This window comes from Melanerpes formicivorus, unplaced genomic scaffold (assembly GCF_026170545.1).
Source record: "Melanerpes formicivorus ecotype bairdi unplaced genomic scaffold, bMelFor1.0.p_v2 SCAF_10, whole genome shotgun sequence".
NCBI lineage: Eukaryota > Metazoa > Chordata > Aves > Piciformes > Picidae > Melanerpes > Melanerpes formicivorus.
In genome coordinates this window covers 21,996,507-22,022,849 of record NW_027142362.1, presented here as the reverse complement: position 1 = coordinate 22,022,849, position 26,343 = coordinate 21,996,507, and the positions used below count along the sequence as shown (strand labels likewise).

At 53.2% G+C, this 26,343-nt stretch overlaps 1 protein-coding gene across 2 annotated transcripts in view; it reads left to right on the top strand.

Moving 5' to 3' along the window:
- The window catches only part of SIN3A (SIN3 transcription regulator family member A), a 60,161-nt gene extending 36,676 nt beyond the window's left edge, over positions 1-23,485 (top strand). For both annotated transcript variants that reach the window (XM_068144249.1, XM_068144248.1), the window contains exons 13-21: positions 505-743; positions 8,565-8,748; positions 8,920-9,493; positions 10,883-11,052; positions 15,109-15,282; positions 16,011-16,103; positions 17,758-17,852; positions 18,574-18,781; positions 22,102-23,485. In XM_068144249.1, the coding sequence (XP_068000350.1) occupies positions 505-743; positions 8,565-8,748; positions 8,920-9,493; positions 10,883-11,052; positions 15,109-15,282; positions 16,011-16,103; positions 17,758-17,852; positions 18,574-18,781; positions 22,102-22,332 (1,968 nt within the window). In that variant the 3' untranslated portion in view covers positions 22,333-23,485. The remainder of the gene's footprint in view (positions 1-504; positions 744-8,564; positions 8,749-8,919; positions 9,494-10,882; positions 11,053-15,108; positions 15,283-16,010; positions 16,104-17,757; positions 17,853-18,573; positions 18,782-22,101) is intronic.
- The last annotated feature ends 2,858 nt before the right edge of the window (positions 23,486-26,343 follow it).

The following is a 26,343-nucleotide window of genomic DNA, read 5'->3' as shown; positions in this document are numbered from 1 at the left end:
CTCCCCGCCAATTTCCATGCAGAACTCTCCCTTCACACCTCTCCAGAAGGAATGGTTGAGTGGCCAGAATATAATGGAGGCCTCTTTTCTGTTTTCCCTGCCCACACAGCGCAGGAGAAGGTGCATTCCCCTGTAATAAGCTGAGAAGGGATCCCTTCGGGATGCTAAATGATTGATGCCTCGACTGGCGCTGGAAGTTAGCTTGGCAGTTACCTGAATCCACTCAAATTCAGCACATCCTTTTGTAGAGTAACTGCCAATTGTGTTCTGTTCCCAGGTGGAAAATGTAATTTCCGAGCAGGTTCGTTCTGGTAGCCCTTTAAATTCTCAGGCAGTGTTATGTAGGTAGCGCATAAAAGGTAATTGGATTAGTTTGGAGCAGCTGAAGGCGGAGAGCGCGGCTCGGGAGCGCCTCGTTAGCCACGCGCAGCGTCGCTTGGGTGCTGGGGCCCCCGTGAAGTGTCACCTGTGATCCGCTCAGCCTCATGCACCCTTCCCCTGCAGCTGGATGTCGTCTTGGAGACCAACCTGGCGACCATCCGGGTCCTGGAGGCCATCCAGAAGAAGCTCTCCCGCTTGTCTGCCGAGGAGCAGGCCAAGTTCCGGCTGGACAACACCCTGGGGGGCACCTCGGAGGTGATCCACCGCAAGGCGCTGCAGAGGATATACGCTGACAAAGCAGCTGACATCATCGATGGCCTGCGCAAGAACCCCTCCGTGGCTGTCCCCATCGTACTGAAAAGGTACTGACTGCTCTGGCACCCTGAGCCAGGCTGAGGGGAAAGCCAATTCCAGCCCCTAAAGGCAGGGGTCGGTGGGGGTGACCTGTCATGGGTTGAGGCTTATGCCTTTACGAAACCATAGAGAGGACCTCCGGGAGGTCCAGATGGGTCCAGGAGTGGACAGGAAATTGTAATCTTTTGATATTTCATTCCCACAATTCTGTTATCTTTATTTAAGCTGGCAGTGATGTCTGAGCTTCCCCCTGTGTGCTGGCTGGGGGTTCCCTGCGGGGGCCCAGCCCAGGCTGGGGTTCTGTCCCAGTCCAGAGAGGGAAAGAGACTCAGTTCTTACAGAATATTCCTGTGATGTGAAATTAGAGACACAAACGAGGCCAAAATATCAACAGCTAGACTATTCATTACATAAATAAAGTGAATGTATCAGAAGGGGAGAGAGAATAGAGAGAAGAGGAAAGGAATTATATTACCACACCCCTCACCCCCCCCAAGACAGTTTGAGTCTGTGGAGGAAAGGTGCTGCAGGAGATGTTGGGTTGGTACAGGAACGGTGCTGAGGCTCTGGCTGGAGAAGAGCTGTGGTCCTCTGGGCAGCTTGGGTCTGTAGAGAAAGGGTGCTGAGGCTTTGGCTGGAGAAGAGCCTCTGGGCAGCCTCTTTTCTCCGGAGCAGCATTGTCCTGGGCTTTTCCTTCTCAGCGGCATGCTCCTTCTCCTGTGTTTTCCTTCATCTCCTGCGCTTTTCTTCTCTTGATCATCCAGTCTGGGAGACACAGTCCCCCACATTTTTCTTCTGCCTTTTTCTTCTAAGTAGCCAGTAGTGGCTCCAGTCTTTTATACGGTTTTTAGTCCTTAGGTATGTATCCAAGTATTGTCCCTCTGGAATTCCAGGGCCAAGAAATCATCCTTAGGTAAATGTCCAGCTATCGGTCCCCCGGAAATCTCTCTGTGCGTTTCTGTGTGTTTTGGGCAAGGATGAGGATGGAGGGGGGGGGGGCCTCCGCCTCCTCCATCCTCATCTACATGCCCCCATACTCATTACACATCAGGAAACAGGTGGTGAACCCATTGTCTACCCTTTCCAGGGTACTTGATGGGTGGAGATTATCTAGTCCTGAAGGCGTGATGGCTGGGTCATTGTTGTAGGCCAGCTGCAGTTCAGTGTTACCACGATGCAATCACAAGGTGATTTGCATCCAGGATTGGTAGATAGGATTCCTACATGATCTTTGCACCTTCCTTAGAATAGAATAGACCAGACCAGATCAGGTTGGAAGAGACCTTCAAGATCATCGCATCCAACCTATCATCCAACACCACCTAATCAACTAACCCATGTAACCAAGCACCCTGTCAAGTCTCCTCCTGAACACCTCCAGTGATGGAGACTCCACCACCTCCCCAGGCAGCCCATTCCAATGGGCAATCACTCTCTCTGTGTAAAACTTCCTCCTGACCTCCAGCCTGAACTTCCCCTGGCACAGCCTGAGACTGTGTCCTCTTGTTCTGGTGCTGGCTGCCTGGGAGAAGAGACCAACCTCTGCCTGTCTAAAACCCCCCTTCAGGTAGTTGTAGACAGCAATAAGGTCACCCCTGAGTCTCCTCCTCTCCAGGCAAAGCAGCCCCAGCTCCCTCAGTCTCTCCTCACAGGGCTGTGTTCCAAGCCCCTCACCAACTTTGTTGCCCTTCTCTGGACACCTTCCAGCAAGTCAACCTCCTTCCTAAACTGAGGGGCCCAGAACTGGACACAGGACTCAAGGTGTGGCCTAACCAGTGCAGTGTACAGGGGCAGAATGACCTCCCTGCTCCTGCTGGCCACACTGTTCTTAATGCAGTCCTTCCAGTGGCTCTGCCCAACACATATCAGCAATTGTCTGGGCAAGCAGCAAGTGATTTTATCTTTGTTGAGTTACACCAGGAGAGCCAACTTTTAGTCTCTCACAGGTTCCCCATGGGGCCCGGGCCCAGGCTTTCTGTGTACTTCATATGCACTTGCACCACTTAGCACTGCAGTTTGTAGTTATTGGTAGCACCTTCCATTTAATCTTCCAATAGTATTCTGAATTTCTCTCCAAATCCTGTCTGGGGTCTTCCTTTAACTGCTTTGAAAGTAATTTTAGAGCCTGTCTTCCCCCACTGCCCATTAACCAAAGGCACCTCCACAGGGCTGTAAATGAAGCAGCCTGTTTAGCTGCTCTGTTTGGTAACAACCCCCTAGAGAGGGAATTACAGCTCAGCAGGAGGGGTCTAGGTAGAGTTCTTGTTGTCTCCTCTTGAGCCTGGTTCCTACCCTTGTAGTCAGCATCCTGTGTAAGAGGAGGAAACAAGTGAGAGAGACCTAATCACCACCTTCCAGTACCTGAAGGGGACCTGCAAGAAGGCTGCAGAGGGATTGTTTCCAAAGGCCTGCAGTGACAGGAGGGAGGGGAAATGGTTTGTACTTAGGGAAGAGCAGATCTAGATTGGATGTTAGGAGAGCAGATCTAGATTGGATGTTAGGAAGAAGTTCTTTACCATGAGGGTGGTTGAGCACTGGAACAGGTTGGCCAAAGAGGTGGTTGAAGCACCATCCCTGGGGGTGAGGTGAGGCTTGACAGGGCTCTGGGCCCTGCTCAGTGCAGGGGGATTGGACTAGATGACCTTTAAAGGTCCCTCCCAGCCTGGGTGATTCTATCATAAGTGTCTGCACTGTGTGGATTGTTCCAGGGCTAAATTTGATCCCTTTCCAAATCCATGGCTGTACGTGAGCATGGGCTCAGATTGCAGTGCCCCTGCTATCCTCAGGCCAGTTTCTGTTGTCAGCCTCCCCTTCCTTGGTCAAGAAATGGGAGTTGATGCTGCAACTCCCTGGAGAAGTTTGAGGAACTGTGTAAGCAGGACATCTTTGGCCACTCCTTGTTCCTGTGGGACTGTTGGTCCTGTGTCTTGGGGCTCTGAGTTTTCAGGCTAACAGCTTTGTTCTGGATACCTGTGAGGTCATGGTTTCCCCACCCTGCTCTGAGAAGACATTTCTTGTGAGCTGGGTCTGGAGCTGAACCAAGGGTGTAATGCTTGAGTTACTGACTATACTGACTTGATGTTCAGGAGTCCATGCCCAGAAGCCCAGCTGTCCATGCTGCAAGGTGAGAATGTTGTGTATCATCCAAACTAGCTACTTCTTTCCAGCAGCTGGAGCTACATGACTTTGTGGGGATTTCTGAGAGAGCTCTCAAGGGCTCTCCCAGTCCTCCAGCCCCTTTTCCTGCTGCTGACAGTGGAGCTGGAGGGGTGCCACGCTCTCCTGGCATGCTACAGGGGGAAACTTCTAAGCTACTTTGTACCTGAGTGGTGTTTCTTAGACCTTAGTCCTGGGGCATCTTAAAAGGGTTGTGGTTACTAGGTTGAGAGAGGTGGTTCTTCCCCTCTACTCTGGCCTGATGAGGCCACATCTGGAACATTGTGTCCAGTTCTGGGCCACTCTGTTCAAGAAGGACCTTAGGGAACTGCTTTAAAGAGTCCAGCACAGAGCCACAAAGCCACCCAGCGCGTGGCTGAGGAGAGGAGGCAGCTTGAGGAGCGCAGCTCTGGGAGTTTGCTTTTGGCTTTGCTTCCCTTGCGTTTGGCTTTGCTTCCTTTGCTTTTCAGGCGGTAAGGGGCTGGTGGCTCAGGACCTCCTGAAGAGGGGAGGAGGGGCAGCGGGCTCGGGTTGCCTACGTGCCTGAGGGCAGTGCCGTAGCTGGGGGAGGGGCTGCCGCAGAAGCCGCCACAACCAAACAGAGCCCAGCATGTGGCTGAGGAGAGGAGGCAGCGCGAGGAGCTCAGCGCAGCTCAGCTCAGGCTGCTCACTGACAGGGGAGAAAACACACCCGCCGGGTGGAGAGGGTGGTCACTGCAAGATGGTTACTGCTACAGCAAAGGCTGACAGAAGAACAGTGGGCACCCAAACAGAGACCACTCACAAGCATGCAGATGTTCAGGCAGGAGGCTGCAGTGAGTGCTGGAACCTGGCACTCGCTATGGAGGATGGAAGGAACAACTCCTGTGTCAGGTGTGAGCAGATCAGGGCTCTGATGAGCAGGGTGGCTGAGCTAAAAGAAGAGGAGGAAAGGCTAAGAGTTATAAGAGACAGCAAAAGGAGAATTGACTCTTCCCATAATCTAACCTCTTCAAAAGCAGAACAGGGGGTAGGTAACTCTTAGTGGAACAGGGAGTTTGATACCCTCCCATCAGCAAGCCTCTCAGCCTCCCTGCAGTAACCCACACGAGCAGGGCCGATGGGAACAGGGCTCTGCCCCACGGAAGAAATGCAAACGGAGAAAGCCTGCTACTGTGAGCAGCACACTGCCTGCAGTGCAGTTACAGAACAGGGATGAGGCTCTGCAGGAGGAACAGGTCATTGGTGAGGTCGAGGACCCAAGAAGGTCAGAAGCTGCACCAATGACAGGTACAAGGCTCTGCAGGAGGAACAGGTCATGGGTGAGGATGAGGACTCAAGAAGGTCAGAAGCTGCACCAATGACAGGTACAAGGCTCTGCAGGAGAAACAGGTCATGGGTGAGGTCGAGGACCCAAGAAGGTCAGAAGCTGCACCAATGAGAGGTTGCCTCAGGCCAGCCATCAAAACTTACCCAGAAAAGAAACCTCCTAGGGTCATCATTATAGGAGACTCCCTACTGAAGGGAGCAGAGGGCCCAATATACAGACCAGACCCATTTCCTAGAGAGGTCAGCTGCCTCCCTGGTGCCCAAGTGAAAAAGACATTGTAGATAAAATTCCCAACCTCGTGAGTCCTTCAGACTCCTGCCCACTGCTGGTCTTTCAGGTGGGCAGTGACGATGCAACAATGAGAGGCTCACAATCAATTCAAAGAGGTTTCAGAACCTTAGGGCAACTGCTAAAGGGATCAGGAGCTCAAGTTGTGTTCTCTGCTATCCCTCTAACATCAGCAATGGATGAGGGAACACTGAGGAAGGGCCAACAGATCAATTCATGGCTCAGGGGCTGGTGCCGTCGACAGGGCTTTGGGTTCCACAATCATGGATTGGTTTTCAAGTCACCAGAGCTGAAAACAACTTATGGGACACACTTGTCCCAGAAGGGGAAAAGGATCCTGGGGCAGGAATTGGCAGGGCTCATTGATAGGGCTTTAAACCAGATTTGAAGGGGGAAGGGGTTAATAGTCTCCTGCTGGCTGGTGACAAACAGAGGGGCAGCTCACCAGAGGCAGAGGGATGGAGAGCTGGTAAGGACTCTCAACTTGCTGCCCTGAGGCAAGCCACGAATGATCCACCAGGACATTCTGTGGAACCAAGGGGAATTGGCACAAGAGGAGGCCAGGGCCAGCCCAGCTGAAGTGCTTCTATGAGAATGCACACAGCTTGGGCAACAAACAGGATGAGTTAAGGGCACTGTGCTGCTGGGATGCCACGACATAGTGGCTGTTACTGACACTTGGTGGGATGATTCCCATGACTGGAATGTAGGCATAGATGGGTATAAACTCTTTAGGAAGGATAGGCAGGGAAGGAGAGGAGGAGGTGTTGCCCTCATGTCAATAACCAGCTGGAATCAGTGGAGCTCCACCTGGGGAGGGATGATGAGCTGGTTGAGAGTGTATGGGTTAAAATTAAAGGCAAGACAGGGGAAGGAGATATTCCTGTGGGGGTCTCCTACAGGCCACCTGACCAGCAGAACCAAGCAGATGAGGCCCTCCACAGGCAAATAGAAGAGGCTTCCAGGTCACAAGCCCTGGTCCTCATGGGTGATTTCAACCACCCTGACATCTGCTGGAGGGACAACACAGCAAGGCACCAGCAATCCAGGATGTTCCTGGACTGCATAGAAGACAACTTTCTCCTCCCAATGGTAGAGGAACCAACAAGAAAAGGTGCTATGCAGGACCTTGTTCTCACCAACAGGGAAGGGCTGGTAACCAATGTGTGGCTCAGAGACAGCCTTGGCTGCAGTGACCATGAAGCAGTTGAATTGAATCTCCTCAGGGCAATCACCTGATGATGTGGTGCTGCTGCTTGGTGAAAGCCTTGGCTGAGGGATGGAGAGAGTGGAAAAGAGATGATGAAAAAGGGGCAAGACTCGCACCACATCCTGGTCTCCAAACTGGTGACACATGGGTTTGATGGGTGACCACTAGATGGATACAGAACTGGCTTGATGGCTGCAGCCAAAGAGTGGCTGTCAATGGCTACATGTCCCAGTGGAGGCCAGGGACAAGCAGAGTCCCTCAGGGATCAGTCCTGGGACCTGTCTTGTTCAACATCTCTGTGGGTGCCATGGACAGTGGCATTGAGTGCACCCTCAGCAAGTTTGCTGATGACACCAAGCTGTGTGGTGCAACAGACAGCTGGAGGGAAGGGAGGCCATCCAGAGGGACCTGGACAGGCTGGAGAGGTGGGCACAAGCCAACCTCATGAAGTTCAATAAGAGCAAGTGCAGGGTCCTGCAGCTGGGTCGAGGCAATCCCAGGCACAAATCCAGGCTGGGCAGTGACTGGCTGGAAAGCAGCCCTGAGGAGAGAGACTTGGGGGTGCTGGTGGAGGAGAAGCTCACCAGGAGCTCTCAGTGTGCACTTGCAGCCCAGGATCTGATTGGCTTTCTGGGCTGCATCAGGAGAAGTGTGGCTAGCAGGTCGAGGGAGGTGATTCTCCCCCTCTGCTCAGCTCTGGGGAGACCCCACCTGGAGTACTGCCTCCAGTTCTGGAGCCCCTATTCCAAGAGGGATCTGGAGGTGCTGGAAGGTGTCCAGAGAAGGGCCAGGAGGATGATCAGAGGGCTGGAGCACCTCTCCTATGAGGACAGACTGAAGGAGTTGGGGCTGTTCAGTCTGGAGAAGAGAAGGCTCCGAGGTGACCTCATTGTGGCCTTCCAGTATCTGAAGGGGGCTACAGGAAGGCTGGGGAGGGACTGCTCAGGATCTCAGGCAGTGATAGGACGAGGGGGAATGGAATGAAGCTGGAGGTGGGGAGATTGAGGCTGGATGGGAGGAGGAAGTTCTTCCCCATGAGAGTGGTGAAGCCCTGGAATGGGTTGTCCACGGAGGTGGTTGGGGCCCTGTCCCTGGGGGTGTTTAAGCCCAGGCTGGCTGAGGCTGTGGGCAGGCTGATCTAGTGTGGGGTGTCCCTGCCCATGGCAGGGGGGTTGGAACTAGATGATCCTTGTGGTCCCTTCCAACCCTGACTGATACTATGACACTACTGTGATACTATGCTGAAGGCAGTGGAACATCTCCCTGTGAGGACAGGCTGAGGGAGCTGGGGGCTCTTTAGCTTGGAGCAGGGGAGCCTGAGGGGTGTCCTCATTCCTGTTGATAAAGATGTGCAGGGCAGTGGTGGGAGGATGGAACCAGGCTCTGCCTAGGGAGGACCAGTGATAAGACAAGGGGCAGTGGGGGCAAACTGGAGCAGAGGAGGTGCCACAGGAATGTAACAGAAAGCTGCTTCACTGTGAGAGTGACAGAGCCTTGGAGCAGGCTGTCCAGAGAGGTTGTGGAGTCTCCTCTGGAGACATTCAAAACCCACCTGGATGCATTCCTATGTGACCTAGTCTAGGTGATCCTGCCCTGGCAGGGGGGTAGACTGGATGATCTTTTGAGGTCCCTTCCCACCCCTAATGCTCTGTGATTCTGTGGTATGCAAGAAGCCCAAAGGGCTTTGTTCAGAGGAATGTGTGCAATGTGCCCCTCGTGTAAAGCATAAGTGGGGCAGCTTTCATTAATACCTATTTGATAAGGAGTTCCTAGCCAGTGTGGAGAAGAGATGAACTGTGGGCCTAGGTTTTTTCTTTCTGTGCTCAGAGATGACTTTTTAGCTCCCCCTTGTTTTCTTGCTTCAAGGTTAAAGATGAAAGAGGAAGAGTGGCGAGAAGCCCAGAGGGGATTTAATAAGGTCTGGCGAGAGCAGAACGAGAAGTATTACCTGAAATCCTTGGACCACCAAGGCATCAACTTCAAGCAGAATGATACCAAGGTCTTGAGGTCAAAGAGTCTCCTCAACGAGATTGAAAGCATCTATGATGAGGTAAGATGGTCACCAGTAGTTTCCTTCCGTCGAGCTTAGGTGCAGGTTTGGTTCCTGTCCCTCACCCCCTCGGTGACAGAGGAAGACTGCTAGTGACAGAGCTTTCTGAAAGGCTCTTGGGTGGAGAGGGCCATTTGGGACTGATTCCTGTGCTGTGCCTCTCGTTTGCAGAGGCAAGAGCAGGCTTCAGAAGACAACGCTGGAGTGCCCACAGGCCCTCACCTATCGCTAGCCTACGAAGACAAGCAGATCCTGGAGGACGCTGCCTCTCTCATCATCCACCACGTGAAGAGGCAGACGGGGATCCAGAAGGAGGACAAGTACAAGATCAAGCAGATCATGTACCACTTCATACCAGACCTGCTCTTCGCCCAGCGCGGCGAGCTCTCGGATGTGGAAGAGGAAGAAGAGGAGGAGATGGACGTGGACGAAGCTACTGGGGCCGCCAAGAAGCACAACGGCGTTGGGGGCAGCCCTCCCAAAACCAAGCTGATGTTCAACAACACCACAGCCCAGAAGCTGCGGGGCATGGACGAGGTCTACAACCTCTTCTACGTGAACAGCAACTGGTACATCTTCATGAGGCTGCACCAGATCCTGTGCCTGCGGCTGCTGCGCATCTGCACCCAGGCCGAGCGGCAGATCGAGGAGGAGACGCGGGAGCGGGAGTGGGAGAGGGAAGTGCTGGGCATCAAGCGAGACAAGAGCGACAGCCCTGCCATCCAGCTGCGGCTGAAGGAGCCCAGTGAGTCACCTCTGCAAGGGGAGGCTGGGGGGCAGAGCTGCTTCTGCTCGGCAGGACCGGCTCAGTGTCTTCAGGCGCGTCCCAGTGGCCCCCTGTGAGGTGGGGGAGGGATCTCTTACTGCCGCAGGGCAGCGCTGGAATGAGGGCAGAGATGGGAAGGGCTGGGTACGTGGGACTCGGACAGAAGAGTCGTGTGCAGCAGTTATGTCCTAAGAGCTTCCACAGGATGAGGAGCAGTGGCTTTGAGCTGGAAGAGGGGAGATTTAGGCTGGAGATTAGGAAGAAGTCCTCAACAGTGAGGGAAGTTCCAGAGGTGTTCAAGGCCAGGTTGGACAGGGCCTTGAGCAGCCTGGGCTGGTGGAAGGTATCCAGGGGGGTAGGAACTGGATAACCTTTAAGGTCCCTTCCAACCCAAACCATAGTTGCGTATCTAAAGTATCCTGGAGTTCCCTAAGAGCTCTTTACATAGCCTTTCAGAAATAAAAATGTCATGGAGGAGGCTAGAACCAGAAAGCAAGAGGTGATGACAGTACCCAGGGCCTTAAAGGACTCAGCAAATGCCTACACAAGCCAAATTTAAGCCTGTTCCAGTAACTTCTTCTCTTGACTGGGTAGTCTGAGCAGCAAAACTCAGGATCACAGGGTGTTAGGGGTTGGAAGTGACCTCTGGAGACCTTCCAGTCCAACCCCCCACCAGAGTAGGAGCATAGAATCTAGCACAGGTTGCACAGGAACACATCTGGATGGGTCTTGAAAGTGTCCAGAGAAGGAGACTCCACAACCTCTCTGGGCAGCCTGTTCCAGTGCTCTGTGACCTTTGCAGTAAAGAAATTGTTCCTCATGTTGAGGTGGAACTTCCTATGTTGTAGTTTACATCCATTGCCCCTTGTCCTATCACAGGGTGCAAGTGAGCAGAGGCTGTCCCTGTCACTTCCTTCCTGAACTCCAGCCCTCAGATATTCATAGACATTTATTGTATCCCCTCTCAGACTAAACATCCTCAGGTCTCTCAGCCTCTCCTCACCAGGCAGTGCTCCAGCCCCTTCATCATTCTTGTAGCCCTCTGTTGGACTCTCCAGCAGATCCCTGTCCCTCTTGAACTGAAAAGGCCAGATCTGGAAGCAATGTTCTGGGTGAGGTCTCACTAGGACAGAGCAGAGCGGGAGGAGAACCTCCCTGGATCTGCTGGACACACTCTTCCTAATGCACCCCAGGCTCCCATTGGCCTTCCTTGGCCCTCACTGGCCCATAGAGAACTTGCCATCCATGAGGACTCCCAGGTCCTTCTCTACAGGGCTGCTCTCTAGCAGATCACCTCCTAACCTGTCCTGGTGCAAAGCCTGCCGTGGCTGGGGCATTGTGCTGACCGCTCCCCCGCTCTGCTTGCAGTGGACATCGACGTGGAGGATTACTACCCGGCCTTCCTGGACATGGTGCGCAACCTGCTGGACGGCAACATGGACTCGTCGCAGTACGAGGACTCCCTGCGCGAGATGTTCACCATCCACGCCTACATCGCCTTCACCATGGACAAGCTGATCCAGAGCATCGTGCGGCAGGTGACGGCCCGAGGGGGACAGGCTGCAGAGAGCAGCCGGCTCGTGCGCTGCAGAGGGAGCCCGGACCCGTAGCGCGGCAGGGGGGTGGTGTGCCAGGACTGTCTGTGAGGGTTGTAGCCATAGGATGAGGGGCAGTGGCTTGGGGCTGGAAGAGGGGAGATGGAGAGTGGAGATGTGGAAGAGATCCTTTTAGTGGAACACTGGAACTGGTTGTCCAGGGAGGTGGCTGAGATATTCGAGTTGAAGCTCAGCAGGGCTCTGGGCAACCTGATCTAGTTGAGGACTGCAGAGGGGGTTGGAATGGGTGAGCTTTGGAGGTCACAGAATCACTAAATTCTTGAGGCTGGAATAGAACTCTGAGATCAAGTCTGGCCTAGGACCTAACACCACCACATCAACCAGACTATGTCGCAACCCAGGTTCCCTGCAACCCAGGTTCCCTGCAACCCAGGTTCCCTGCAACCCAGGTTCCCTGCAACCCAGGTTCCCTGCAACCCAGGTTCCCTGCAACCCAGGTTCCCTGCAACCCAGGTTCCCTGCAACCCAGGTTCCCTGCAACCCAGGTTCCCTGCAACCCAGGTTCCCTGCAACCCAGGTTCCCTGCAACCCAGGTTCCCTGCAACCCAGGTTCCCTGCAACCCAGGTTCCCTGCAACCCAGGTTCCCTGCAACCCAGGTTCCCTGCAACCCAGGTTCCCTGCAACCCAGGTTCCCTGCAACCCAGGTTCCCTGCAACCCAGGTTCCCTGCAACCCAGGTTCCCTGCAACCCAGGTTCCCTGCAACCCAGGTTCCCTGCAACCCAGGTTCCCTGCAACCCAGGTTCCCTGCAACCCAGGTTCCCTGCAACCCAGGTTCCCTGCAACCCAGGTTCCCTGCAACCCAGGTTCCCTGCAACCCAGGTTCCCTGCAACCCAGGTTCCCTGCAACCCAGGTTCCCTGCAACCCAGGTTCCCTGCAACCCAGGTTCCCTGCAACCCAGGTTCCCTGCAACCCAGGTTCCCTGCAACCCAGGTTCCCTGCAACCCAGGTTCCCTGCAACCCAGGTTCCCTCTTCTATGATTCTTTACACTGGGGGTGGTGAGGCAATGGATCATGCTGCCCAGTGAGGCTGTGGATGCCCCCTCCCTGGAGGTGTTCAAGGCCTTGAGCAACCTGGCCTAGTGGGAGCTGTCCCTGCCCATGGCAGGGGGGCTTGGAACTAGATGATCTTTAAGGTCCCTTCCAACCCTGACTGATCCTATGATTAGCACATAAATATGATGGATCTCCATATGTCATGGGATACTATGAAGCACAGGCTTTACTGACCTTGAGGGCTGAGCAGGTAAATTCTGCCTGATTTTTTTTAACCCAGATCTAACATTGATGCAGAGAGACTTGCTAAAAGGTAATTTGTGATGTATTTAAATTCTTGAGAGCATCTTCTCTGAACAGAGTTTTCCTTCTGTGTCCCACAAGTTGTAGAATATTCAAAGCATCTCCAGCACAAATCTTGTCCTGACTTGGAGAAAGAATGCAGTGGCATTTAAACTCTTTCTTTCCTTTTCAGCAGTGCTGTTGCAGCAGCACTGTGTGCCTTTTCTAAGGAGCTTTGTCTCTTTTCTCTGCCTCTTCAAGTAGCTCATTTTGGCTGCTAAAACTCTTGGCCTTATATTAGGCTGGTGGGAAGAATATGTGACCAAGGGGAAAATCCTTCATGTGCCTTTTTGTAGTGTGAAGAACAAAACCTGACACAAGGGGCTGGGAGTGGAATGGCTTGAAAAGCCTTTCCTCTTTCAGTAGGGTAGAGCTGCTTTTTCAGAAGGCCTTTCCTTCAGTCCAGGGATTAACTGAATTCAAAAGGCAGTTGGGTGACACTTGGTTTTGTAACTTGGGCCAAACAAGGATTTGATCCTAAATCCCCACCCCTCTCCTCAGACACAGCAGCAGCCCCTTGCTGAGGAGGGTGTAGGCTTTGTCACAGTGCTCAAGCCCTGCTGCAGGTCAGGCTGTTCCCTGCCTGTAGTTCTTCTCTGAGTAGCTGTTCTCAGTCTCTTTATCCAGATTAGCAGGTAACAGTGGTTTTTTTTTTACAGAGCAGCAGAGGTCATCTTTGTCCTGGTTTGAGCCCTAACCTGTGACAATCTGCACCTGGAAAACTGCTAAAAAAATAGAGCCTTAAATTCATGTTTTGGTTTTTTTTTCCAGAGTCACAGAATGGTAGGGGCTGGAAGGGACCTCTGGAGATCATCTGGTTCAACCTCTCTGCCAGAGCAGGTTGCACAGGATGGTCTGCAGGCAGATTTGTGAACAACTCCAGAGATGGAGACTCCATCACAGTATCACAGTATAACTTAGGTTGGAAAGGACCTCGAGGATCATCGAGTCCAACCTATCAACACAGACCCCATGACTAGACCATGGCACCAAGTGCCACATCCAATCCCCTCTTGAACACCTCCAGGGATGGTGACTCCACCACCTCCCTGGGCAGCACATCCCAATGACGAACGACTCGCTCAGTGAAGAACTTTCTCCTCACCTCGAGTCTAAACCTCCCCTGGCACAGCTTGAGACTGTGTCCCCCTGTTCTGGTGCTGGTTGCCTGGGAGAAGAGACCAACCCCCTCCTGGCTACAACCACCTTTCAGGTAGTTGTAGAGGGCAATGAGGTCACTCCTGAGCCTCCTCTTCTCCAGGCTAAACAATCCCAGCTCCCTCAGCCTCTCCTCACAGGGCTGTGCTCAAGGCCTCTCCCCAGCCTTGTTGCCCTTCTCTGGACACCTTCAAGTCTCTCAATGTCCTTCTTAAACTGAGGGGCCCAGAACTGGACACAGGACTCAAGGTGTGGCCTAACCACTGCAGAGTCCAGGGGCACAATGACTTCCCTGCTCCTGCTGGCCACACTATTCCTAATGCAGGCCAGGATGCCCTTGGCCTTCTTGGCCACCTGGGCACACTGCTGGCTCATATTCAGGCAGCTGTCAATCAGCACCCCCAGGTCCCTCTCTGTTTGGGAGCTCTCAGCCACTCCCACCCCAGCCTGTAGCTCTGCATGGGATTGCCGTGTCCAAAGTGCAGCCCCTGGCACTTGGACTTGTTGAATGCCATCCCGTTGGACTCTGCCCATCTGTCCAGTCGGTCGAGGTCCCTCTGCAGAGCCTTTCTACCCTCTGACTAACATCTGCCCCTAACTTGGTGTCATCTGCAAACTTGCTGATGACTGACTCGACTCCCTCATCCAGGTCATCAATGAAGATGTTAAAGAGCACAGGGCCCAGCACTGATCCCTGGGGGACACCACTGGTGCCTGGCTGCCAGCTGGCTGTGGCACCATTCACCACCACTCTCTGGGCTCAGCCTCCAGCCACTTCCTAACCCAGCACAGAGTGCTGCTGTCCAAGCCAGGGGCTGACAGCTCAGACAGCAGTTTGCTGTGGGGGACGGTGTCAAAGGCCTTGCTGAAGTCCAGGTAGACCACATCCACAGGCCTCCCCACGTCCACCAGACAGGTCACCTGATCATAGAAGGAGATCAGGTTGGAGAGGCAGGACCTGCCCTTCCTAAATCCATGTTGGCTGGACCTGAGCCCTTGGCCATCCTTCAGGTGCACAGTTACTGCCGCCAGGATAATCTGCTCCATCACTTTCCCTGGCACTGAGGTCAGGCTGACCAGCCTGGAGTTTCCAGGTTCCTCCATCCGACCCTTCTTGTGGATGGGGACCACGTTGGCCAGTTTCCAGTCATCTGGGACCTCACCTGTGAGCCAGGACTGGAGGAAAATGATGGAGAGCAGCTTGGCCAGCTCATCTGCCAGCTCTCTCAGCACCCTAGGATGGATCCTATCCGGTCCCATGGACTTTTGAGTGTCCAAGTGGCTCGGCATCACCTCTCTGGGCAGCCTGTTCCAGTGCTCTACCATCCTCCAAGTAAAGAAATACCTTCTCCATTTGAGATGGAACCTCCTACACCTTTCCACCACCCCCCTTTTCTTGGGCTCAAATCTGTGGTTTGTTTCGTTGTGGGCACGTAGCAGAGTCCCTGAGGAACGCCTTCTCTGTGTCCTTCCTTCTTGCAGCTCCAGCACATAGTGAGCGACGAGATCTGCGTGCAGGTGACAGACCTCTACCTGTCAGAGAACACCAACGGAGCAACAGGAGGGCTGCTGGCTTCCCAGTCCTCTCGTACCCTCCTGGAGGCTGCCTACCAGCGCAAAGCTGAGCAGCTGATGTCAGAGGAGAACTGTTTCAAGGTAAAGCTGGGCTGTGAATCACTGTGGAGAGGCAGCAAGCAGCGAGGGGTCTGCCTTTTAACAAGGGAGAGACACCAGTGCTTTAAAAGATGAGCCATGTTGAGGCACCCAAGAGCCCTGAGGACTTCTGCTAGCTGTGAAAATGGAAAGTTTTGGTGGCATGTCCCTGGCTGTTGGCATCTAGGTTAATGCCTTCTGTAAGGGCCCCTCAGAAATGAGGTTTCAAGGAGAATTAAATTTCCTGGGACAGCAATGAATGGCCCTGGTGCTTCTGGGTATCACACCAATTTCCTTGCTGTCACCAGTTTTAATTTGCTAGCTCAGAGCCTCTCATTTCTCATCTGTCTCAGCCCTGGTGGGGAGATCTGTTACTGACTGGGCATTAAATCACGGCTGCATGCTGCTAATCAAACCCATCCTTCCTTCTGAAGGTGCAGGAGCTGGTCCCTGTGTAGAATCTTTCTTCTCTTGCTCTCAAACTCATTTGGGAGGCTCAGGAAGGACCCACAGCACCAGGAAAAAAACATAAGATTTTTTCCTCCCCTAAAAGTCTAAAAGCTTTGCAGTTTTCCTGTTCCTCAGAGCCTGAGCAGTTTGGTGTTTTCCCTCTGCTACAAAAGTGTTTGTTTTTCCCTTAAAACCATGCCCTTTGCCCCAGTGAGAAGTGGAGGTTGTTTTTTACCTCTTTGAAACCTCTTAGCACAGTCCCTTCCGCCTTTTCTTTACAGCTGATGTTCATTCAGAGCAGAGGTCAAGTTCAGCTGACCATTGAACTGCTGGACACAGAAGAGGAGAACTCTGATGACCCTGTAGAAGCAGAGGTAAGAACAGGGGCCTGCAGCTGGGTCGAGGCAATCCCAGGCACAAATCCAGGCTGGGCAGGGACTGGCTGGAAAGCAGCCCTGAGGAGAGAGACTTGGGGGTGCTGGTGGAGGAGAAGCTCACCAGGAGCTATCAGTGTGCACTTGCAGCCCGCAAAGCCAATCAGATCCTGGGCTGCATCAAAAGAAGTGTGGCCAGCAGGTCGAGGGAGGTGATCCTCCCCCTCTGCTCAGCTCTGGTGAGACCCCACCTGGAGTACTGCCTCCAGTTCTGGAGCCCCTATTCCAAGAGGTATCTGGAGGTGCTGGAAGGTGTCCAGAGAAGGGCCAGGAGGATGAGCAGAGGGCTGGAGCACCTCTCCTATGAGGACAGACTGAAGGAGTTGGGGCTGTTCAGTCTGGAGAAGAGAAGGCTCCGAGGTGACCTCATTGTGGCCTTCCAGGATCTGAAGGGGGCCTACAGGAGAGCTGGGGAGGGACTGCTCAGGATCTCAGGTAGTGATAGGACTAGGGGGAATGGAATGAAGCTGGAGGTGGGGAGATTCAGGCTGGAGGTGAGGAGGAAGTTCTTCCCCATGAGAGTGGTGAAGCCCTGGAATGGGTTGTCCAGGGAGGTGGTTGGGGCCCTGTCCCTGGAGGTGTTTAAGCCCAGGCTGGCTGAGGCTCTGGGCAGCCTGATCTAGTGTGGGGTGTCCCTGCCCATGGCAGGGGGGTTGGAACTAGATGATCCTTGTGGTCCCTTCCAACCCTGACTGATACTATGATTAGCACATAAATATGATGGATCTCCATATCTCATGGGATGCTATGAAGCACAGGCTTTACTGAGCTTCCAAATTAGGAATCTGGCCTTCTGACTTCACACCTGCAAAAGACTTGCAGTGTACTCAGCTATGATGCTTCCAAAAGTCATCACACTTTGTCTGGTTTATGCTGTGCTTAATTTCAAACCTCAACACAACCATTCATGGCTTCAAACTAGAGCAGAGCAGATTTAGATTGGATGTTAGGAACAAGTTCTTTAGCATGAGGGTGGTGGAACGCTGGAACAGGTTGCCCAGGGAGGTGGTTGAGTATCTCCATCCTGGGAGATACTCAAGGTGAGGTGTGACAGGGCCCTGGGCAACCTGGTCTAGTTGAGGATGTCCCTGCTGACTGTAGACAGGGGGTTGGACTGGGTGAGCTTTGGAGGTCCCTTCCAAACCATTCTGTGATTCTCCAGCCGCCTCATTGGATCCCTGCCAAAGCTCTTGGCCAGGCTGCATGTTCAAAGCTGCCTGTTGACATGTCCCAAGGCCAGCCTGTTGATTCACAGATTATAGCTTGACAGGTTGCATCAGGTTGGAAAGGACCCTCAAAGGTCATCTTTTCCAGCTTGCTTGCAGTCAGCAGGGACACCTCCAACTAGAGCACTCTGCTCAGGGCCCTAGCAAGTGGGACCTTGAGTGTCTCCAGGGGTGGGGCCTCAACCACACCCTCAACAAATGGTTAATTTAGTATCAGAAAACCCTCAAGACTGTGCAGAGAAAGGTTGTGGCTGCCTCTTGTGGGGCTAAGATGCACAGAGGTGTAGCTTGTAGCTCAGCCTCCCTACGTATGTTGTGGTGTGTGGTGGGAAGGCTGTGACTGACCTGTGCTCTGTGCTCCCTCCCAGCGCTGGTCGGACTACGTGGAGCGCTACGTCAACTCCGACTCCACCTCACCGGAGCTCCGCGAGCACCTGGCCCAGAAGCCAGTCTTCCTGCCCAGGTGAGGGGCCAGCCTGTGCCACCAGCACAGGAGCTTCCACCTCAGTGTGAGGAGGAACTTCTCACTGTGAGGGTCACAGAGCACTGGAACAGGCTCTCCAGAGAGGTTGTGCAGTCTCCTTCTCTGGAGGCTTTCAAGGCCTGTCTGGATGTGCTCCTGTGTGACCTGTACTGGATTCTGTCATCCTGCTCTGGCAGCGGGGTTGGACTCGAGGATCTCTGGAAGTCCCTTCCAGCCCCTAACATCCTGTGATCCTGTGACCAGCCCTGCCCCATAGGCTGGACCTGGCTGTTAGATACAGTCTCAGCTGTGTTGAAATGCCTCAACAGCCCTGGCAGCCACCATGCTGCTCTTCATCCTAAAAGCCTATGAGTCCACCCCGGGCTCCTGCTCCCAGTGACTGAGAGATGGTGTGGTGGTGGTGGTGGAGGAGGGGGGTGAGGGCTGGTGACTCAACCAAGATTGGCCTTTTGGTGATCCTGCCTTGGCTTACAAGTAAGCATGGTTAAAACAGCAGGCACTGCACCAGGCCTTTTTGTGAGCAAAGAGTTAATTGCACAACAGCTGTGGTTGAGATAAACTTGGGGCAGGGGTCTGAGCCTGAGTGACTGCAACAGGCAGCTGTGCTCCAAGCTGTTTGCTTGGAGCCAGCAGAGATCCACCAGCTACACCCAGCCTAGAGGGTGAGCACTAATGCCAGGAGGGGTTCTCTGGTCTGCAGGAATCTGAGGCGGATCCGGAAGTGCCAGCGCGGTCGGGAGCAGCAGGAGAAGGAAGGGAAGGAGGGGAACAGCAAGAAGTCCATGGAGAACGTGGAGAGCTTGGACAAGCTGGAGTGTAAATTCAAACTGAACTCCTACAAGATGGTGTATGTGATCAAATCAGAGGATTACATGTACAGGAGGACGGCTCTGCTGCGAGCTCAGCAGGTAGGAGTCAGTGGAGGGCCTGGGGTGGGCAGCTGATGCTTGCTGGGACCCCTTGTCCCCAGAGGCCAGGTGGGGAGAGTCAGGTTGAAACCCCGCTGGGGATCCCCATGTGTAACATTTAGTGTTGCCAGGAGAGAGCAGGGCACTGGTTTGTCCTCTCAAGGCACTAAAGATCTGAATGTTCCTAAGGAGTCATCTTTTCTTCTCCCTCTAAATCTCCTCATCCTCTCACCTCTTCTCCCTTCTCTCCAGAGAATTCTTTTCTGGTAGGACAGTAAGCCTTCGAATTTCTTCCAGTAGGTGCCCTTCAACTTTCTTCCAGTAGGTGCTTCCCATGGGTGATGTTGCCCCTTGATTTAGGGAAGATTTGTCTTCTGCATGTTCTCATGCTGACATGTGAAAGTGCCTCTTCTTCCAGCGCTTCCCCAAAGAGCAAGTACAGAGCATCAAATGCCTTCTGTCCCTACAGATCCTTCTGGATACCATCCCCTTGTTGTCTCCTCTCCCCATAGCCATAAAGAATAGGAGTCCTCAGGTTGCTCCTGCACAGGAGGGCATGGCCAACTTGTGGCAGCAGCTCTAGAAACTCTGCTTTTGTGACAAGGATGGGAGCAGGGAGGTCACCCCAGCAGAAAAATCCTTGTGGGTGTTACTCCAGGTCTTAGAAGACCTGGATCCAAGGGTCTGTGGCATCTCACATCTAGCACTGAGTGCCTGTGATTGCTGATTTGAGTTGGGATTCAGCTTTTTGAAGTTACTCAAGCCTGCTTTTGGCTCTCTATGCCAAAACTGTGGTGGGGCAAGGACAGGAACGTGTGGCTGTTCAGTCTGGAGAAAAGAAGGCTCCGAGGTGACCTCATTGTGGCCTTCCAGGATCTGAAGGGGGCCTACGGGAAGGCTGGGGAGGGACTGCTCAGGATCTCAGGTAGTGATAGGACTAGGGGGAATGGAATGAAACTGGAGGTGGGGAGATTGAGGCTGGAGGTGAGGAGGAAGTTCTTCCCCATGAGAGTGGTGAAACCCTGGAATGGGTTGTCCAGGGAGGTGGTTGGGGCCCTGTCCCTGGAGGTGTTTAAGGCCAGGCTGGCTGAGGCTCTGGCCAGGCTGATCTAATGTGGGGTGTCCCTGCCCATGGCAGGGGGGTTGGAACTAGCTGATCCTTGTGGTCCCTTCCAACCCTGACTGATTCTGTGATAAGTGGAGATGTAGACAGAGCTGGGTGAGGGGTGTGGTGTGGCTTTTATTCAAGCTGAAGGCAGCTTGTGACTCTACATTGGCTGAATGCAGGAGGATTCAGTTGGGAAAAGCTGGTTTGGTCCTCTGAACGTTTCTGACAGTTAATTTTCTCATCCCATGGGGAATATTTCCATCTGACAGAGAAAACCAGGGAGCTTTAACAGCAAGCTCCAGTTGTTGCCTGGCTGTTCAGACTTGAGGTCTGAAATACTTTGCTGTCATTCAAAGCTTCATTAGTTTAGAACACAAACATTGAGCAGAATGGTTAGAAAGTAGAAGAAAGTGAAACCAGCCAGATTCAGGCCAAAGTTAGTGACCTAAGCAACCAGCAGCAGAAACACCTGAGAGGCTCTGTCAGCAGCAGCTGCAGAGGTTGTTTGCAGTTTACTCAATTCATTGCTATTCTGAGCAAACTCCTGACCAGGGAGAAAATTCCTGAAGAGGTAAAGGAAGGGGTGAGGTGCTCACTGCTTCCTGGCTGGTAAATATCCCTACACATGTAGTTAGACTTACAAACCAATTACTTACCATCTGCTTCTCCCTGATGAAATGCAAGCAACAGTTTCCTTTCATCAGTACTGGCACTTGAAAAAGTCCCATCCTGAGGAATGGGATTGAATTCCATCTCTCCCAGTCAGCTGGCACAAACATGAGCAGGATAGTGTGTGCCAGCATGCACCAGAGCCTGAGCACAAAACACAGCAAGTAGCAGAAGCCACACTGAACCACCAATCTGTTGGATTTAGCAGTTAACACCAAGCAGCCTTCCTGGAGGAGAGCAAAACAAACAGTAAAATGCCGAAGTTTTAATCTCAGGGCTTAGTTTTATTTGCTGGTTTCAGTCGTGGCTTTAAACCATATGCCCTGGATTTGACATTCCTTGAGCAGATGCTCTTACTCCAGATGCATGCAGTTTTTCCTCTCCTGATGCTTCTGTTAAGCCAGCAGTTCCCAGACTTGTTAGACCTGACCCAGTTCTTCTTTTCTGCGCCATTTGGGTCCCTTGATATTTGTAATGCCTGTTGAACTTGCTCTCTCCTGGGACTATGTTCCTCCATGGCCTGGGGACTAAAGGCAGACCCCGAGGGCTGGGGAGAGTAAGGCTTGCCTGATCCAGGGTCTGCCCTGGCTCCTGGCTGCTTGAGGAGGAGGCAGCAGCATCCTTTGGGCAGTGCAGGAGGGACACAGTGCCAGATGTGCAGCTCTTGGGCTCCCACAGGATGTCCCCAGCCTGGGAGCTGCTTTGTTCAGTGAGGAGAATAAACCTCTTGGTATTCCTGAGTTACTTTTGGCTGCTGTAACCACCTCAGAGAGGAGAACTGGGATCCTTTACTGGAGCTTTTGCCTCTGTGGTCAGCAAGGGCCAGTGTCTGCCCTGCAAGTAGCGTGGGCAGCAGGAGCAGGGAACTCATTCTGCCCTGTGCTCAGCATTGGTTAGGCCTCACCTCGAGTCCTGTGTCCAGTTCTGGGCCCCTCAGTTTAAGAAAGATGTTGAATTGCTGGAGGGTGTCCAGAGAAGGGCAACAAAGCTGGGGAGGAGGTTGGAGCACAGTCCTGTGAGGAGAGGCTGAGGGAGCTGGGGTTGCTTAGCCTGGAGAAGAGGAGGCTCAGGGGAGACCTCATTGCTCTCTGCAACTCCCTAAAGGGAGGTTGGAGCCAGCTGGGGGTTGGTCTCTTCTCCCAGGCAACCAGCACCAGAACAAGAGGACACAGTCTCAAGCTGCACCTGGGGAGGTTTAGGCTGGATGTGAGGAAGAAATTCTTAACAGAGTTTGCCATTGGAATGTGTTGCCCAGGGAGGTGGTGGAGTCCCCATCCCTGGAGGTGTTTAAGAAGAGCCTGAATGAGGCACTCAGTGCCATGGTTGGGTTGATTAGATGGTGTTGGGTGATAGGTTGGACTGGATGATCTCTGAGGTCTTTCCCAACTTGGTGAATTCTGTATTCTGTACTTTTTTTTTTCCATTGCCCCTGGCTGCTGATCCCCTGGGCTGCCTCCCCCAGCAGCCAAGCTGTGCACCACGCTGCAGCCTGGGGCAGGAGCCAAAGCTGCCTCTTCTCTAACACCTCTCCCTCTTTCCCCAGTCCCACGAGAGGGTGAGCAAGAGGCTGCACCAGCGCTTCCAGGCCTGGGTGGACAAATGGACCAAGGAGCACGTGCCCCGCGAAATGGCCGCCGAGACAAACAAGTGGCTAATGGGCGAAGGGCTGGAGGGCTTGGTGCCCTGCACCACCAGCTGTGACACAGAGACCCTGCACTTTGTCAGCATTAACAAGTACCGCGTCAAGTACGGCACGATGTTCAAGGCGCCCTAGGGCTGCGGCGGGCAGCCGTGTGTGTGTGTGCGCGCGTCCAGGACAGGAGGAAGAAGCCTTTCTCCTCCCCTCACTGTGTATCTCCGTAACATGGCCACTTGACTAGTGCGTGGCTGGGTACAACCTGTCACCAGCGGGACCCCTCCCCCCCGGCCCCCGAGGGACGCGGCTGTCCGCCGGCAGCCCCTCGCCTTGGGCACGGAGGGGGGGAAGGACCTTCTCTGAACTGAGCCATCCCAGAGAAACACACCGAGCTCGTACGCACCAGCAGCGGTGAGGCTTTGACTCCCCGCAGGCCCCGAGCGGCAAGGGAAGAGAAACGGAGGCTCTCCGCCCGCCCCGGACCGCTTGGATGTGTCCCAGGATCGCCCAGGTGCCTGCGGCAGGCGGATTCTCCTCCCTCCCCTCGCGCCGCCTCCGGGCTCCGGCCTGCCGCCATCTCACTCAGCCGGCCCTGGGCTGCTCCTCCTCGCCTCCCTCTCCTCCCTCCCCAGGCTGGACTCACCCCGTGCAGATCGGTCTGTCCTTTCTAGTGCCAGTGGAACTGTTTGGGGTTTATTTTGGTTTCCATTTTGGTTTGGTTTTCTTTCTTTTGTATACCTGCTTGTTTACTAGTCTCTCCCAGTGCCATGCACCAGCTCTTCACACACACACCCCCCCCCCCTACGTGTACACACACACACCCCAACCAACACCACCACGATTTTAACATCTTCCCCTCTCTCTCTCTCTTTCTCTCTCTTTTTTTTCCCTTTCCTTTATTTTTTTTTTGTAAATAAATGTACAAATTGTCCATTTTTTTTTCCCCCCCCATTTCCTTTTTTTTTGGGGGGGGAGGGAGGGGGCAGGGAGGGGGTTTGTTCATTTTGGGTTTTGTTGGTGGTTTGTTTTGTTTTTTTCCTTTTTGTTTTCTTTGGGTTGTTTTGGTTTTTATTTTAATTAAAGGAAGTATGCTTGATGTGCTAGCATAACTGTACTAGCTTCTTGTGTACCATAGTACCAGGTGGCTTTCAGAACTTTTAGTCCTGACCAGGCAGACCGATGGAGACATTTATTACACTTTTTACCAAAGGGAGTTATCATTGTAGTGCTTTTTGTGTGGAAACTTTTCTCTTCTTTTTTTTGTAAATAAAAATAATGTCTTTGTTCTTAACTGGAGGAAGGCACTTGCTCACAGCTCCACCCCCAGCCCCCTTCCTGAGAGTCACGGTTGGAGGGGATCTCCCCCGCCAAGGATCAGCCAGTTCCAACCCCACTGCCGTGGGCAGGGAGCGGGAGCAGGGAAAGTCCATTGTGCTCCTGGACTCTGCAGTGGTTAGGCCACACCTTGAGTCCTGGGTCCAGTTCTGGGCCCTTCAGTTTAGGAAGGACATTGAGACACTTGAACCTGTCCAGAGAAGGGCAATGAGGCTGGGGAGAGGCCTTGAGCACAGCCCTGTGAGGAGAGGCTGAGCTGGGATTGTTTAGCCTGGAGAAGAGGAGGCTCAGGGGTGACCTTATTGCTCTCTACAACTACCTGAGAGGTGGTTGTAGCCAGGAAGGGGTTGGTCTCTTCTCTCTAGCAACCAGCACCAGAACAAGAGGACACAGTCTCACACTGCACCAGGGGAAGGTTAGGCTGGAGGTGAGGAGAAAGTTCTTCACCAAGAGAGTCATTCGTCATTGGGATGTGCTGCCCAGGGAGGTGGTGGAGTCCCCATGGCTGGAGGTGTTCAAGAGGAGATTGGATGTGGCACTTGGTGCCATGGTTTAGGCATGAGGTCTGTGGTGACAGGTTGGACTTGGTGATCCTTGAGGTCTCTTCCAACCTTGGTGATACTGTGATACCTGCCCGTCACTGCCCTCTCCAAGCTAACCTTCTCTTGGTGCATCACCAAAGGTGATTGTTTCCTGATTTGTCACAGGCAGGATAGCCTTTTTAAGACCACACACACACAAAATTACTTCTGTGGTTCCTGGAATGACTCTGAAAACTTGGAATGTTTCTGTGAGTCTCTAACCCATCAATTCCCACCTTGTGTTTTCCATCAAGCTTGGGGTTCATTTAGTTCCAAGCCCCCTGCCTTGGCCAGGGACATCTAGCCCAGGCTGCTTGGAGCCCTGTCCAGCATGGTCTTGGGAATGAGGGGGGAATTCACTTGTGTCACCCTGAGAGTTAGCCACAACATCCTCTATGGGGACAGGATGAGAGAGTTGGGGCTGTCCAGCCTGGAGAAAAGAAGGGTCTGGGGAGACCTTATAGTGACCTTCCAGGACCTGAACGGGGCTACAAAAAAGCTGGGGAGGGACTTTTTGCAAGGGTTTGTAGTGACAGGGCAACAGGAAATGGATTGAAGCTGCAAGAGGTTAGATTTAGACTGTATCAAGAAGAAATTCTTTACAGTGACAAGAGTAAGACACTGGAACTGTTGCCCAGGGAGGTCTTGGATGCCCCCTTCCTGGAGGTGTTCAAGGCCATGTTGGATGAGGCCTTGAGCAGCACGGTCTAGTGGAGAGTGTCCCTGCCCATGGCAGGGGGAGGTGAGACTAGATGATCTTTAAGGTCTTTTCCAACCCAAACCATTCTGTGAACCTCACACTCTGTCAGGTTGCTCACAGCCACATCCAGCCTGGCCTTCAAAACCTTCAGGGATGAGGCTTCCACCACCTCCCTGGGCAACCTGTTCTAGTGTCTCATCACCTTCATGGGGAAGAACTTCTTCCTAACCTCTAATCTAACTCTACCCTCTTCTAGCTTGGATCCGTTTCCCCTAGTCTTATCACTACCTGACACTCTAAAGTCCCTCCTCAGCTTTCTTGTAGTCCCCTTCAGATTCTGGAAGGCCCCAACAAGGTCTCTTGGGAGCCTTCTCTTCTCCAGACTGAACAACCCCAACTCTGTCTCCATAGGAGAGGAGCTCCAGCCCTCGTGCTTGTGGCCTTTCTCTGGACACATTCCATCACCTCCAGATCTTTCTTGTAACAGGGGATCCAGAAGTGGACATGGCACTGTACAGCATGCAGTATTTTAGGGGTGGGGAAGGGGTGGAAGTAGGGGAACATGTGGACAATTTAGTATGGTTGACTTCACAATCTGAGAGGAGAAAGCAGAGGCAGCATGGGTGGTACACTCAGGTGAAATGTTAATAGCCTGTTCAAAGTACATGAATCCAAACCACTCTTCCCTAGGGCTGCTCTGCCCGTGTGTTTGTGGGCCTGAGTGTGTGCAAGAAAAGGGCAAAGGGTGGGGGGAGGTCTCGGTGTGTCTCACTCCTGAAATCCACATCTGGGATACATCCATTTATTTTTTTAAAGAAGTTTAGTACTGGTAGCTCTTTAAACCATGGAGGGAGGTTATGATTTTTGAAGGAAAGACATTGGCACGGATTTTGTCAGCCACAACAGACACAGCTGCCCTGCCTCTCCTCCTCAAGGGAGGCACAGACCCACACCAACCAATGCTGCAGCTTTGTCATGGCTGGGGAGCCCTGGGTAGTGCTTTGTTGCTGCTGCTTGAACCTCTCCCAGAGATTTATTTTGTTTCCAAGACAGCAGGTTGTCTTCTGTCACCACTGGAGCTCTCTTGCCTTCCATGGGGAGAGGCTGGGGGAGAAGGACCAGAGGTGGACTTGTACTGAGCCAAGGTGCAGGAGCACAGTCCTGAAGGGGCTACCGTGCAGCAGATCCTGAGCTGGAGCCTCCTGCAGAAAGAGGAAAGAGCCCAGCAGGTTCATGGTTTGTCAGCCATAAGTTACCCTTCTTGTTTCTCTGCTGTAAGGCAGGAAGGGGCTCTTGCTTGTCCTCTTCCAACGTTTGACACATGCTCCCCATCTATTTCCACACCTTTCCCACCCTCCCACCCCCTCCACCGAGGTGATCTGGAAGTGGAAACCTTCTAACGAAGCCGTTTAACCAGTGTGAAAGGAAGAGCTGCTGCTTGGTTGGGTGTCTTGGCCTGGGAGCCCGTGCCTGTGTGTCACTGAGCGCAGGGGGGGTTGGCATCATCAATCCTCTAGGATGTGCCATGGGGAT